Source organism: Piliocolobus tephrosceles, chromosome 1 (genome assembly GCF_002776525.5).
Source record: "Piliocolobus tephrosceles isolate RC106 chromosome 1, ASM277652v3, whole genome shotgun sequence".
Taxonomy (NCBI): domain Eukaryota; kingdom Metazoa; phylum Chordata; class Mammalia; order Primates; family Cercopithecidae; genus Piliocolobus; species Piliocolobus tephrosceles.
Window position 1 is genome coordinate 16074385 of NC_045434.1, and position 14790 is coordinate 16089174.

Sequence of the window (14790 nt, forward strand, 5' to 3'; positions counted from 1 at the left end):
CTCTCTGTTCCTCTTTCTTCTCAAGATTGGAGATAAAAGTTGCTCCAGTCACTCCAGCAGCAACACGCTCTCCAGCAACACCTCCAGCAACAGTGACGACAAGCACTTTGGGTCTGGCGACCTGATGGACCCCGAATTACTGGGGTTGACCTACATCAAAGGGGCCTCCACCGACAGTGGCATCGACACGGCCCCGTGCATGCCCGCCACCATCCTCGGCCCTGTGCACCTGGCAGGCAGCAGGTCCCTGATCCACAGCCGGGCCGAGCAGTGGGCTGACGCTGCTGACGTCTCTGGGCCTGACGACGAGCCGGCCAAGTTATACTCTGTGCATGGCTACGCGTCCGCCATCTCCGCCGGCAGTGCTGCGGAAGGCAGCATGGGCGATCTCAGTGAGATATCCTCTCATTCCAGGTAAGCCCCACAGCACTGCAGAGTAGTACCTGCTGGTGCCACCTGGGCCCTGTCTGCTGGGGATGGGGCAGAAGCCTGAACTATAAGCAGTAGGGGCATCGGGTAGGTTGGTGTTATTTTTCCTAGCTGTCTGACATCAGAGGAAGGGCTTGTTTCTACAACATGAAAATGTGAAAGCTTGCATGTTAAAAAGTCCCTTTTTTTTGTTTTTTTTTTTTTTTTTTTTTTCCTATTAAGTTTGAGTGAAAAGTCAGTAGAGATTAATTGCTCTAGTCAGGCCACTTACGTCTCTCTCCTAATTCAACCTGTTGTCCCTACATGTTTTGGAGGCACTCACTAATCTTCAGACCATAGTAGTAGAAAGCCATGAGGGCAGCGTGTGCGCGGAGCACATGTAGCTCCCTGCCGTGAGGGCGTGCACACACTTCCTCCCTCTTCCTACAGCCCCGACAGCAGGGGAGACCTGAGATCATGTGTATAACAATGAAAGTGTGTTCAGCTCTGCAGCTGGGGTTCATTCAGTAAAGACTAGCTAAGTGTAAAGCAACTGCGTTCTAAGTACTCTAAAAGTGTGGATGTTTAATATCTCCTTATGAGTGGTTTTAAACTCCTGTTTGACATACTTCTCTGCAGTGGTTTTAAAATACCTAATTTGCAATTTCTGCCTTCACTTTCAAAGACTAGGCAAAGGACAAAGACATGCATTTATTCGGTTTTGCTGTGGACAGGATTTAACTGTTTACAGCAACTACCAGTGTCATTTTTCTGCTTGTTTCCAAGGCCTTCCCGGATTCAGCTCCAAGTTACTCTGACTCCTGCCCACAATACTGGAGGGCAGAGTCAGTTGAACTAAGAATGGGAATATTTCTTGCAGGTACCTAGTGCTGTGAGGGAGCATTTCTCCAAATGATGGTGCTCAAGGCAGACCTGTAGCCATCACGGTGAAAGGCTTTTATGTTCCTTAGGCTCCCCTTCAGAGTCTCCCCTCACCCTACCACTGCTAGGGGATACTGAGTGTCATTCAGGGACCTTTACGTTACAAGTTAAAGAAACTCCATGCTGATTGGTTCACGCAGCCAGGGTCATATTGGGGCTCATGTAACCAACAAGTTGAGCACTTGCAAGGTTCTGCTTGACCCAGCAGCTCAAAATGATACTGCCCAGGACCAGGTTGCCTCCATCTTCCCACTCCGTGTGACCATTTCCCAAAATCTCAGCATTCTTCTTTCGGCTGAAAACAGCTGTGCCACCTGCAGACCTCCCACAGTCACGGTCCTCTGTCCCCACGGAGAAAGTGGTTCTTTCCTAGTTTCTGCAGAAGAAACAGGTTTCTGCCTTCTCCAAAGCCAACCCCCCCACCCCCATATCTCCTCACATGTTCCTAGCTCCAATCATGTGGTTAGGGGGTAGCATCGCCTCGGGCGGTTGGGGCCCTCAGCCTGGGCTGGGGGGTCAGTCCCTCTCGCCAAGCCACGCAGCCGAGGAATGGCAAATACAGCCACTGCCCCAGAAGAGAAGCAGGGCATTATTTGACCTAGAGAAGGGGGAGTGGACGCCAGAGAGCAGAAATCATGCGTGTCCACCATGCAGAGGGAGCTTTTAGGATATGAAGATTATTTTCAAAATAGACATTCCTACGACTTTTTTTTTTAACCAGTTCTATTTAATAATTTGACTTAAAATAAGTTTAGTACTAATAACTAATATAGTAATTAAGGATTATCAGTGAATTTGGTTATCTGAATTATTCCTGGCTGAATTTCAGGAACAGTGGTCATACTGTAGAAACCATCTCGGGATTGTACAACCTGCTAACATCTAGTTCAAAGTTTAGATGATTTGTGAAAGAGCCCATTTCATGACACCTTTTTGGACAGATGTCATTGACCTCACAAATAGAGTTTTGTATTATTATTATTAAGTAAAATTTCTATGGAGACTGCCTTCAGAGCACATTCATTTGTTGATACTTGGTAGGGATATTTACCGGCATTTGAAATGGGTTTTCATGATTACCTTAACCATTTGCAAATGTAATGGGCTAGACTATTAGAAAGTATATGACAGTGCTAGATTGGATTTCTGATTGATTTTACTTTCTTCCACCACTCTGAATTGGATGTGGCCCAGCTGTTGTATAAGTGATAGATGTTGAGTGAGAAGAGTCCTTTACCACTTGACTGCCCTTTTCTTGTAATTCTTCGTTGATGGTGGCTTTGAAGCCACATTTCAACTTGCGTCCTAGGCTTTTGCTCAGCGTGGAATTCAGTCATTGAATGGAATCTTTTTAACACTTCCTCTTGCCTGCCCTCCGACCCGCACAGGAGGCGAGGAGGAGGGATGGGATATACAGCATTTGCCTTGTTTTCTGTGTGTTGAGTGAAAGGCAGGTGACTCATTAGAGCATGAGGGACCAACCTATCAAGCCACACAAAGATTCTGCAAACTCTGAAATGCCAACCCCAGCTGGGGCATGGGCGGCCATGAGGAAGGCTCCCTCAGCACCGTACTTTCCTCTCCTGTCCCAGTTCAGGCAGCCTTGCAGTCCCCTCGAGCCGAGGCCTGCTGCTGGGGAGTCTGGGTTGTGACTGACAGTAGCTCAGGTAACAGAAGAGCAGAATAAACTTTCAGGAACTGACATGGGTGACCATCCTGCCTAAACCCACATCTCTGCTTCCAAGTGCTCCGTGCCCCTGACCTGTGTGTTATTTTCTTCATAGCACCCACCCCTAAATAAAATCATTTGTGTTCACTGCATATTCCTTCCCACAAGAAGGTCACTTATAGCTACCGTCCCCTCACTGGAGCATTCATGTTTTGAGCTGATGGGGTCATGGCCTGTCTTGTTTGCTTGTATCCACAGCACTTAGTACGGTTCTATGCACATGGCAGGCATCTGAATATTTTTTGAATGAAGACATAAACCAGGAAAAGTGCTTGATAAATGCTTATTGATGGAGTTAATAAACCAGTGCCTGGGTAACATAGGGAAGTAGGAGGAATGTGGGATCCACCATTCCCAGTTCACAGTGTCAGGAGTCCCAATCAGTATATGGTGTACTCTTAATTCTTAACTGTGGTTTTTCACCACCGACACCATAGCCGCCGCCTCCAGCCCCAAGCACACACACACGCATTCCTTGGCAGCCACCCGGGAGTTAAATAAGTACACAATTGTGTATATGGCACAATTCCAAGATTGTACTAAGGAGGCAAAGGGAGGACTTAAAACTCCTTAGGACAAGTTACACTCTTGTGAGGAAGAGGGTAGGGGAACAGGAATCATCTATTAAGCAGAACGAGCATATATCTAGCCTGCTTTCTCCTGCTGCTCAGTTCTTGTAATTCAGCACACACATTTTTTTCTTTCTTCGAGGGCAGGGCATTTAGATAAGAGCTCAGAATACCAGGCAGTATTTATGCTAACCTAACTAAGGCTTTGCAAAATGAAATAAATCAACTACAAAAACAAACCCTATGTTCTGGATTCGCCTGTAAATGGCACATATGATGTTGGGCTGTTTATCATCGTTCACGCCACCATACCTTTCTCCTAGTACAAATGATTGGAGGTCGGCAGTATAACTCTGAAAGAAGAGCATTAGTCCAGAAGGAAAGGATTCGTGAAAAGTTTGTAGGCAACATTCCAGAATGTTGTCAGCATCGGAGAACACTTCTGTAATGACTGCCACTAAACAAGGAATTGTGCCATATTACTCATCAAATGGATTCTGTATGTTTATTCTTCAAGTTAACTTTAAAATGTCTTACAGTTGGGATAAAAGACATTTTTAATGAAATCTAATTTTTAGAAAATGTTATAAAACAAATGGCAAAATACAATAGAGTTTGCGGCCTTTGGTCATTTTAAGGGGGAAAGGTGAGTAACCTGCACACACACGTACAGCGTATTAACTAGACTGTGACTTTGAGTGCCCCAGTCTTTAACAACAAAATATCTCGGAGATCATCCAAGGCTTTGAAATACATGAGACACACGGGTAGTGGAAGGCAGTGCACAGTCCTTCATCAGGTTCTTAATGGGGAAACTAAGGCCGTAAGCCTTACTGGGACAATTGGGAAACTAGCAAGTGGACTGTCTGTTAGATGACAGTATTACATTAATGCCTGACGTCCTGTGCATGATCATCACTTGGTTAACTATGGGGGGATGTCCTTATTCTTGGGAAATAAATGCTGAAACATAGGCCTATGATGTCTTCATGCTTGCAGCTAATTCTCAGATGGTTCAGAGAGGAATTAGTGGATCTAGAAAAAGGGTATGTGGGTGTTTATTCTACTATCCTTTCCCTTTTCTGTAGCTGTGAAATTTTTCAAAATACACTTAGGAAAATAACATACAGGGCTTCAGAGCTCATCATCTATACACACAGTTTTCATGTTAGGGCTCCCTAACTGGCATGCGCCCCAGTGAATGGGAAGAGTCCATTAGCTCCTATTCTCCATACGCCTGTTGATTGCTTGCCTTACTCCTCAGGTCACCTCGGTCATGTTGCTTTACTGTTCTCTTGACCTGGTGTTCCATGTGTGTGGATGTCGTTGAAGAGGCAATGCAGCATCTTCCCAAGACTCACAGTTAGTGCCCAGAGGGAGGGAGCCACCAGTCAAACTCAAGGGCACCAGACCAGCCACCAGCAACTAAGTTTCTTCATAGGAGTAGATGAGGCGCTTTGTTTGTTGGTCTTGGTTAATTTTACTTAAAACCGCAGTGTTTTCCAAAACACAGAGATCCTGAAAATGGGTCCATTTATTTTGTTTCTTTATTTCCTCTGGAACCTCTAAAAAAGTTCATTTTAATATCGTTCTTATTTTTATACTTTGTCTTTTATGATACTTGCTTTATACATGTATCAGAAAAGGTCTGTGCTCACCTGGGGTTTCAGAATAAGACTGTATTTCAGCATACCGGAGGAGCTTGCTACCTCAGGAACCCTGTGTTAAACTCTTTCAATAGAAAGGACTCCTACTTGTGAATAATCCTGTCCTGCATCACTTCCTATAACTACATTTATATAATGCTTACCCTACGCTATGCACCGTTCTAAGTGTCTCACTAATAGTAACTCAGATTATCTTCAGAGAAACCTTCGGAGGTAGATACTGTTATTATCCTCAATTTACAGATGAGAACACTGAGGTTAAGAAACTTGCCCAGGGTCTGGCAGTGGTAAGGGACAGAGCTGGTGTTGAGACCCAGAATCCTCGCACTGCGCTCACATGTCAAGTTTGCTGAAAGTGAAGTCCACCTCCCTTTCTCAATGCTGAGATTAGACCTGTAATTTAAACTCTTAAAATTTTTCATTTTTTTTAAAGGAACTTCTATGCATTTTTCGTAAAACATATATTGTTGATCTTTCTAATTTAAGAAAAAGATATTTCTGGTGGTGGTGAACTGTCCACTTAATTTCTCAGTCAGCCGGGGGTGGGTAGTCCTTCTGGCCTCAGCTTAATGACTAACCTTGAAAATTTTTATTGTTTTTAGGGCCTCTGTCTGTTTCAGTATTGTTGCTGTGGTATCATATGATAATGCAGCAAACACCCCTGTAACTACCACCAGGTTAAGGACTAGAGCATTGCTGTGTCTGGAAGCTCTCTGCATCCTACCCAATTACAACCCCTTCTCTTCTCCCTTGAGGTAGCCACTAACCTGGCTTTTGTGATAATCATCCCCTCATTTTCTTTACATTTTCCTGAATGACATGTTGTTTAGTTTTACCTGTTTATGAACTTTATTAAGAAACTGGCTCATGATCATTGTATTCTCTGTCACTGGTTTCTTCTCTACATTGTTCATGAGATTGCCCAAGTCGTCTGTAGCCTCAGTCCATTCATTCGTAGAGTATTCCATGTATTCATTCATAGCTATTAATCGAATATCCTTCTACTATTGATGATTTTGGTGGCTGCCATTGGGGAGTTCTTAAAATCAGTGCTTCTAATCAACATTGTTCCATGTTGACAGTTGCACGTGCAGCAGGGGTTTATTGTATGTGTGCCTATGCAGTGGAGTTGCTGTATCGTAAGCTCTGCAGGTGCACACACCTTCATAGGTAATGCTCAAACTGTTTCATGCACTTCTTACTCCCACCAGCAGTAGGAACGTACCCAGTGCCCCAGTTCTTACTAATACTGGGTCACTGGGTATTGTCAGGCATTCCCATTTTTGCCTGTCTGGTGAGTATGTAATGGTATTCCATTATGGTTCGCATTGGCATTTCCCTGGAGACAACTGAGTTTGAGCACTTTCTCCGACAAAATCTTCACCATTTGAGTTTGTTCTCTTTTGAAGCATCAGTTTAGGAACGTTGCCCATTTTTCTATCAGATTTCCCCAGCCATGTTTTTAACATCCTTCCTGCCACAGGCATACAACTTGCACTTGAATAGCCTTACCTTAGCCTGTGTAAAATGAGGCTTCCTAGCTGCATGGTAGAAAGAAGCTCCATCTGCCTCACTGGGCCCGATTTTGCTCTCGGAGAAAGACTTGAGTAAAGCGTTGTGGCTCTGAATCTGGCCGTATGCCAGCACTGCTGAAATTGGATGGTATTGCAGCTTTTGTCTGTTTTTCTCCTCAGTGGTTCTCACCATTCAGGAAGCCCTTCGGCTCACTGTTCAAAAAATAGTGGGTCTCTGGATTCATCCAAAGTCTACATCGTGTCTCACAGCAGCGGACAGCAGGTTCCTGGGTCCATGTCCAAGCCCTACCACAGACAAGGGGCAGTGAACAAATATGTCATCGGCTGGAAGAAATCGGAAGGCAGCCCACCGCCCGAGGAGCCTGAAGTGGCTGAATGTCCCGGGTAAGGTGGTTTGCTGTTCTTCTCCGGTCAGCGTTGTTCACTGTAGGGATTGACTGAGCAAATGTATTTTCCTCCCAAAGGAAATGCATTTACTAAAGAAGAATAATCTAAAAACATCTTTCTTAAACTCTTTACATGATGATGTTTATATTTCTCTATAAAATTCTTCTCTTGATTTTTACATTAAAAAAATGAAAAGAAATCTGTGTTCTTTGCTTTTATATTCAAATCTGCCTGCAATAGAAGAGTCATGGTAACATGCTACTGATGGTGTGCGTATAGAGCCTCTATAAATACACAAGGTCAAAGGCAGTTCGAATTCCCACGGAGCCCTGTGTGCTTCTTAAAGTTGCCATGTAAGTGACATCCTAAAAGAAAAAGTATTTTTCTTAATGTTAGCATGACTTCCAATTTTCCTTTTAGTTGTTAGGTTTGAGGTTGAGGGCGGTGGTGGGCACGTAGGGAAGGATGCTTTGTATCTGTTTGAAAAAGGAAAGATTTAAAAAATACTGGTAACCCGTCTTACAACACTTGTGAAAACTATGCTGACGCCTCTGTGAAGAGACAGGTAAAGAAATTGCATTTCAAGAATGCAGAGCAAGGCTGGTTGGGGCTAAGGAACTATCTGCTTCTTTCGTAAAGAAACTTAACAGAATACTCATGCTAAATTATCAGGTCTGTGTGCTCTGCCGTACCTGCCTGCAGTAGCGTCATCAGGCGTGTGGTGCCGAGCATGGCATGCACCCGCTCTGGGATGACTCTTTAGAGAGAACCTCTAGATTTTGCACTTTGCCAGTGAACTAGCATCACCTTTTTCTCTTAAAAAAATGATCCTGTGTCTTCAAGACAGCTGATATGATTCTGCCTTCTAAATTAAAAATTCTTTTAGTGCTTAAATTGAACATGGAATCTTTTGTTAAAAAAATGTCAGTCATTGCAAATGACTTATTTAGGAAGGCATTTCATAGTGATAACTAGCCCTTTTTATTATAAATGAAAATGTTAGAGTGATACATTGGTATTTCTAATAAGAATCCTCTTAGTGCTTCACAGGAATTCATTCCAAGCCTTTTTTAAGTTCTATGAAATATTTTTAGAAGCATTTTATATGTCGCCGTAGTACTATGTTTAGGCGAAAGACTCTTGGAAAGTCAGGGAAGTGTGAAAGGAGCCCATTTGGACAGTTTTCATGCAAAAGCCTGGGGTTTATGCATTTCCACACGCTGGTTTGATGGCGCTAACGCTCAGTGAGAGCGAGGCAGTGTCAGGAATGAGGTGAGAAGGGGGTTTGTGTCTCTGAGTCACAGGCTGTGTGCACACTAGAGGAGCTGAGATTGTGTCTCCGCTGGACCTCCCCACCTGAGGTCCCCTGTGGTGTGGAAGGGCAAACGGCAGTCCTCACACATGTTTTTGGGTGTACCTGGGAGGGGAGGGGCTGTAGAAGTTCTTCCATCCTAACTTGCATTTTATAGGGAGGATTTGAGCTCAAACTGGTTATCCCAAGAGGCCGGTGCTGGGATTTGAGACCAGGGCTCCTGGTCAGTGTGCGGGCTCATCCCGGCAGATGGAGCAGGCGCCCCAGGCCCTGCCCAGTAACACAGTGTTTCTAAGGCAAGGCAATCATACAGGACTGCACTAACTAGATTTGGAGTTTTTTCAAAATAGTGTTTTACTGGATCACTGAAAGATTTGCTTAGAAAACAGTCAGCCAAGTACATCATATTTTTAGTGTCTCATTGTGCGCTAAAGAACAAATCAGTTGTGCTCTCCAGAAGTTTCACATAGACCAGTGATTTCTCAAAATCATATTGTGGAAGCCCTACTGTTAATTTTGTTAATAATATTGTCTTACATTTTTAAGTAATATAAGCAAATGAGCCGTTCTGTCTCAGGCTTCTGTGCACCCATTCGTGCTGTTCCCTCTGCCCTAATGCCCTTTGTGAGTTTCTGAGCCTGACCAGCACCCTCCCAAAGGGGATTGTTCTCTGCACCCGCTAGCCCAGTACTTCCTACAGTGACTTCACGCTTGATCGGTCATCTCAGCCTGCAGAGCACACACACCACATACCTACCACATGCACACACACCCGGACTGGGGTTTCTGTGCAAGCCCCATGTCCTGCTTACTTCACTACTCACAGTGTCTGGCACAGAGTAAACCCTTGGAGCATATTTATGACACATCATTGGATAGTTTCTTTAAATGACTAGTGTAGCAGAGAAAACTAGCGATTTGTATTGAAACACATATAGAAACTAGAACAGTACATTGTACTCGTAATTATGATATAATATTTTTATCCATGCAGTTATTGGTAGGACCTGGGTTTTTTTCCCGCATCTTTCCCAAAACACATAGGGCCTGGAGCTCTTGAGCACCACCTAACTCACCTCAGGATCAAATGTCGGGCGCTTCTTGGATGCCGTCTTGTTAAAAACTACATTGTTTTCTTTTCCTTATGTGGCTTTTATGCAAAAGCCCTCCAGCGTCTTGGATTCTTCTTGAAGCTCCCATTTTCATGTCATGCTATCCCACAAGCCAACTAAATCTTCAGTAGTGTTTTAAAAGTTAAGAAAAGCTTCTTCTTTTTTTTTTTTTTTACAGCCACTGTTTGTTCATGTTGTAACGGTAGCTTGTGCTTCAAGAACTGAGAGGTACAGGGAAACCTGTCCTACCTCAGGAACAAAGCCATAGAGGATTTTAGAGAAATCCTTCTAATTTTGAGCATGTTTGTGTATGTTTCTTATTCTAGTAATTTCCCGGTGAGCTGTCATACAGTGACAAGATAGCCTAGCTTTTGAAATAAAGAGTCATCTTGGAGGCACACAGCAATAACATGCAGGTCGCCTTCCAGCTCGCTGCTGTGGGCTATGAATTCCTCGAGTGTGATGTTTCAGGTTGTGTGGCAAAGACCGTTTGCCTCTACTGACAGTACAGCCACTGACTGTTTACTGTGTCTTCAGGAATATTTTGTTGCTTAGATTGCATTTTCGGGGTAAACCTTTTTAGAATGACTCCCCAGTTTTCTCCCTGAAAAAGAGCTAAAAACAATAATTCAGCTTGACACTCTTTCGTCATCTGTCAATACATTTTTATATACTGATAATTAAGGGAGACAGCTACTTTATTTATCCAAACAACTTTGTGAAATTGCTGGTAATAGAACATGCTTCGCACACACATGAATTGATTAGTCTTAAACCCCAGGCTCCCTCGGGTGGCTTCCTCTCTGTTGCCCGGGTGCCATCGGGGCTCTGGTTGTCCAGCCGCGAGAGCACACAAGGGCTGTATCAAAAGACGTGTGATAATCTCTGATGAATTATTGAAACTGTGTTTTCTGGTACAGATTGGGAAAGGGAAAACACAGCCGTATTTTAAAAGTTGGCTATGTGTTTTTTTCATCCTGGGCGATCTGATTTGTGTCTGAATTATTCAGGAATCTAACTTTGTAGTTGACCTCATTTCACAAATGTGAAATGGCGTGGGAATTTGGAGCAAATGCAGCAAAAGTGAACCGACTTTAAAGACCTGAGAATTGTTTGTATGCGTTTGTGGTTGCTGAAACTGGTTACTAGGTTTTAATTCTTACCACTACAGGCACTTTACAAAGAGGCTTAATTTCCATTCTGATTGTTTTCAACAGGATGTATAGTGAGATGGATGTCATGTCCACAGCAACTCAGCATCAGACAGTAGTGGGAGATGCCGTTGCAGAGACTCAACATGTTCTGTCTAAAGAAGATTTTCTGAAATTGATGCTTCCTGACAGCCCCTTAGTGGAGGAGGGGCGAAGAAAGGTTAGTGACTTATGGAGCTTTGAAGTTACCAAAAACACTGAAAACAAAAAAAAACGTCTAAAGAAACTCAAGGGTTTCCAGAGTACTCCCACATGCTTCATCTCTCATGACCCTACCAACGACTCACTGCACATAGTTGACTGTTGTCAATTTTGATTCTATCAGTATGTAAAGGGAGCCTGGGAGAGGTTAGGAAGGCTGTTTTTAAAATCTCAGATAGAGCTAAAAGTCAGGCTGGCCTAGCCTCAAATCGTGGCTCCAGCAATGATTAGCTGCATGACTTTATGCAAGTGACTTGGCTCTTGACCTCAGTGCTCTCATCTGAAAAAAGGAGATCATAATAAATGAATTGTGAAGTTACAGTGAAGATAAGAAGTAATGTGAGAAGAGCCCAGTACAGCTCCTGGACAGAACTGGTGATCGTGAACAGTAGCTATTAAAATTCACACCACCTGACTTTTGTTCCAGACCTCTAGCCTCTGCTCCAAGCTATCTGTTCTTAAATGTAATCCTGTTCCAGAAGAGGAGTGGAATTAGCACACTGCTGGGCATTTTAAACAGGGTTGGAACTCGCACACTGCTGTTTAGAGATATGCAGAAATTATAGAGAAGGCCGCGCTTAAATCTTGTAAACCACAACCCCAAGTTCAATGGCATAGCTTTGTCATTCACAATGTAGTACTCCCTCGATAATGTTAGCTTGCTTATTGGCTTTAGTTTCATTATTATTACAATCTCTTAAGCCACTTTGGTAAACAATTCAAAGTACTAAAAAGGACTTAATAAAGGCGATTTAGCCCAATCACCCCTTTTAGCAAGTAACTGAGGCCCCAGATGGTGAAATGTGAACTCTTCATAAATATTTGGTGCCAGAGTCAGCAACTGAGTCCTTGTCTCTCACTTCTAATCCAGCACTCCCTATTGTTCATATGAAAAGGAAAAAGGAAATCAGGTATTGCCATACTGACCATGATCAGGGTAAACTGCAGTTCTTTGTGCTTCTGTCTTCCCTATAGTAAAACAGTTCTGCAATTAACCTAATTGTGTTTTTAGAACAACACTCTAATTAGACACTACTGCAAAGCTGCTTTAATCTAATATGCCTGTAATCAAGTTCTGAAGAACCTGCTGGTGGTGTGTGAGGAGGGAATCCCATAAGAACTCCATCAGAATGAGTCTTTTTTAAAAAACTTATATCAAGTCATGTACATGATACTGTATAACCTTGAATGCAAAGGCAGACTGTTGTACAAAGAGTGTAAACAGCTTTTCTTTTTGGAGGGTTAAACTTCTTGACATGTGTTTTTTCTTCTAAGACAGATCACCTTCTTTTCATAATGTAAATCTAACTTTGTAGCTCACACACATTCCAGTTACCATTCATCAGTTGGAAAGACCTGACAGAATGGAAGGAACACATACAATAGGAATATTTTTAGACTTACTGCTACATTCATAAATGTAAATAGCCATTTCTTTGTTTGATGTGAACATTCTGGCTTTTACGATTGTTTACCTAAAAGGAATGTGGTTCAGTATGCAAAGGAAGTAGTTGAAAATTCAAATTTGATTTAACTTTTCTTGAGTATTCGACCACTCATTTCTTTAGTAAGAATTTTCCCTACCCTATCTGTAATTAAACACCACAATAATTTTAATGGTTCATTTAAGTCTGGTTATGATCCATTATTGTAACTCAATTTTCAACAGTTACACAGACTTTTGCAAGTGATACCTTTTTTTTTTTTTTTGAGACAGAGTCTCGCTCTGTCACTCAGGCTGGAGTACAGTGGCACCATCCCTGCCTACTGCAAGTTCCGCCTCCCGGGTTCACGCCATTCGTCTGCCCCAGCCTCCCAAGTAGCTGGGACTATAGGCGCCCGCCACCACGCCCAGCTAACTTTTTGTATTTTAGTAGAGACAGGATTTCACCATGTTAGCCAGGATGGTCTCAATCTCCTGACCCTTGTGATCCGCCCACCTCAGCCTCCCAAAGTGCTGGGATTACAGGCATGAGCCACCGCGCCTGACCGCAAGTGATACTTTTAAGTGGACAGTAAGACTTTATTGGACTGCTACTGTTTTTTTGAAACGTGTTTATGAGGCCTACAAAGCTTCAGTGTTCAAAATTAGTCTTATTATTACTTAGATTAGATTGAACCTCACATGTAGTTGATTGGTAGAGAAATTGCCTAATATTACAATGTAGTCATTTCAAATTAAAATCAAACCAGTATTGTGTGACTCTGAATAACTATTGCCTTAAATGGCAACCTTATATAATTCCAGGAACTATCACTGCTATAAGGTTATGGAGGTTTTATTTAACATTTCAGAGTTAATAAAGTGTGTGTGTCTAAGTCATGACGATATTTCATAGAATGTCAAAGGAGGAAAACATAAAATCTAATAACTACATCCAAGCCCTGGTGCATTTGCCTTGATCAACTGCTTGCCGCATTTGGCATTCGTGAGCTAAGAGAGAAAACTCAAAGAGGCTATCACAATAGTATGTGAAACCACTGGACTTAGTCAAACAAGCCCCATGCATTCGTTTTGTTAATGTCTGTTCCCTCCTCTCACCTTGTTTAAACCCTAGTTTTCGTTCTATGGGAACCTGTCTCCAAGGAGGTCGCTTTACCGCACGCTGTCGGACGAGAGCATCTGCAGCAACAGGAGGGGGTCCTCCTTTGGCAGTTCCCGGAGTTCCATGCTTGACCAAGCACTGCCCAATGACATTCTGTTCAGCACCACCCCACCCTACCACAGCACGCTGCCTCCGCGGACCCACCCCGCACCCAGCATGGGGAGCCTGAGAAGTAAGTGAGAGGCTGGCTGATTGCACAGCTCCTGCCTCAGTGGGCTCTGAGGGTGGCGTGACTTGGGAGTTTGTTTTTGTGTTTATTCAGTGTGTCTTATTTGGTGTTTTTCTTTTAAATAATTTTCAAATAGAAAAGCCCCAGAGTGCCAGAGTGGACGTTTTGAAAAGTTGGGTAACACTACCTATTTTGAAAGCAATTGAGAAACTCATATTAGATATTTCTGTCAAGTCCAGTAGTGACTTCTGCATCATATCTCAACTATCATATCTATAAAGGAAAAAAATGTCTAAAGCCTGATTTAAAAAAAAAAAAAGGAAAGAAAAGTCCGATGTAAGGAGTGGGTTTTCGAGTGGGTAGACAGCAAGGAGGGACGTCTGGTTTTCTAGCCTTCAGTTTCCTCCTGCGGTTCAGTACCTGGAGATGGGAAGTGGCACATGTGCCTCGGGAGACCTGGCTCGTACACGGGGCTTTACCCACGGGCGGCTTTGTGTTCCTGTACAGATGACGTGTGTTCTCGTGTCCCCGCTGATTTCAATTTACTAGTCACAGGTCAACCTGACGATTTCTAGATGATTTTCCTTCAAATCCTAAAAATCTTGGCTTTTTACATAGTGTCAAGTCTTCATAAATGTCAGTTTTTAAGGGCACTTTTTTTATGTTAACCTTATTTCCTTTATACATAGTTATTTCTTATTGTACAGAAAGAATGGGAATTTAATCAGAAATATATTCATTGGCGAGTTTTTTTTTTTTTCATTTCATGACAGAAAATATCTTTAGAACCAATTCAAACTTCATAATACACTTTGAAGTCCCAGGCTAAATGAAATCAAAGTTCTAAGAATGTATCTAATATTTAACATAATTGGAAATGAACTTTGTCTCATAAAATTCTTAACATATTTCTTTTCTTTTTTTTTTTTTTTTTTTTTTTTT

At 42.7% G+C, this 14790-nt stretch overlaps 1 protein-coding gene across 8 annotated transcripts in view; it reads left to right on the forward strand.

Moving 5' to 3' along the window:
- SIPA1L2 (signal induced proliferation associated 1 like 2) overlaps positions 1–14790 on the forward strand; it is a 232304-nt gene that overhangs the window by 190576 nt on the left and 26938 nt on the right. For all 8 annotated transcript variants that reach the window (XM_023191817.3, XM_023191815.2, XM_023191811.2 and 5 more), the window contains 4 exons: positions 26–414; positions 7010–7234; positions 10879–11032; positions 13632–13851. In XM_023191817.3, the coding sequence (XP_023047585.2) occupies positions 26–414; positions 7010–7234; positions 10879–11032; positions 13632–13851 (988 nt within the window). The remainder of the gene's footprint in view (positions 1–25; positions 415–7009; positions 7235–10878; positions 11033–13631; positions 13852–14790) is intronic.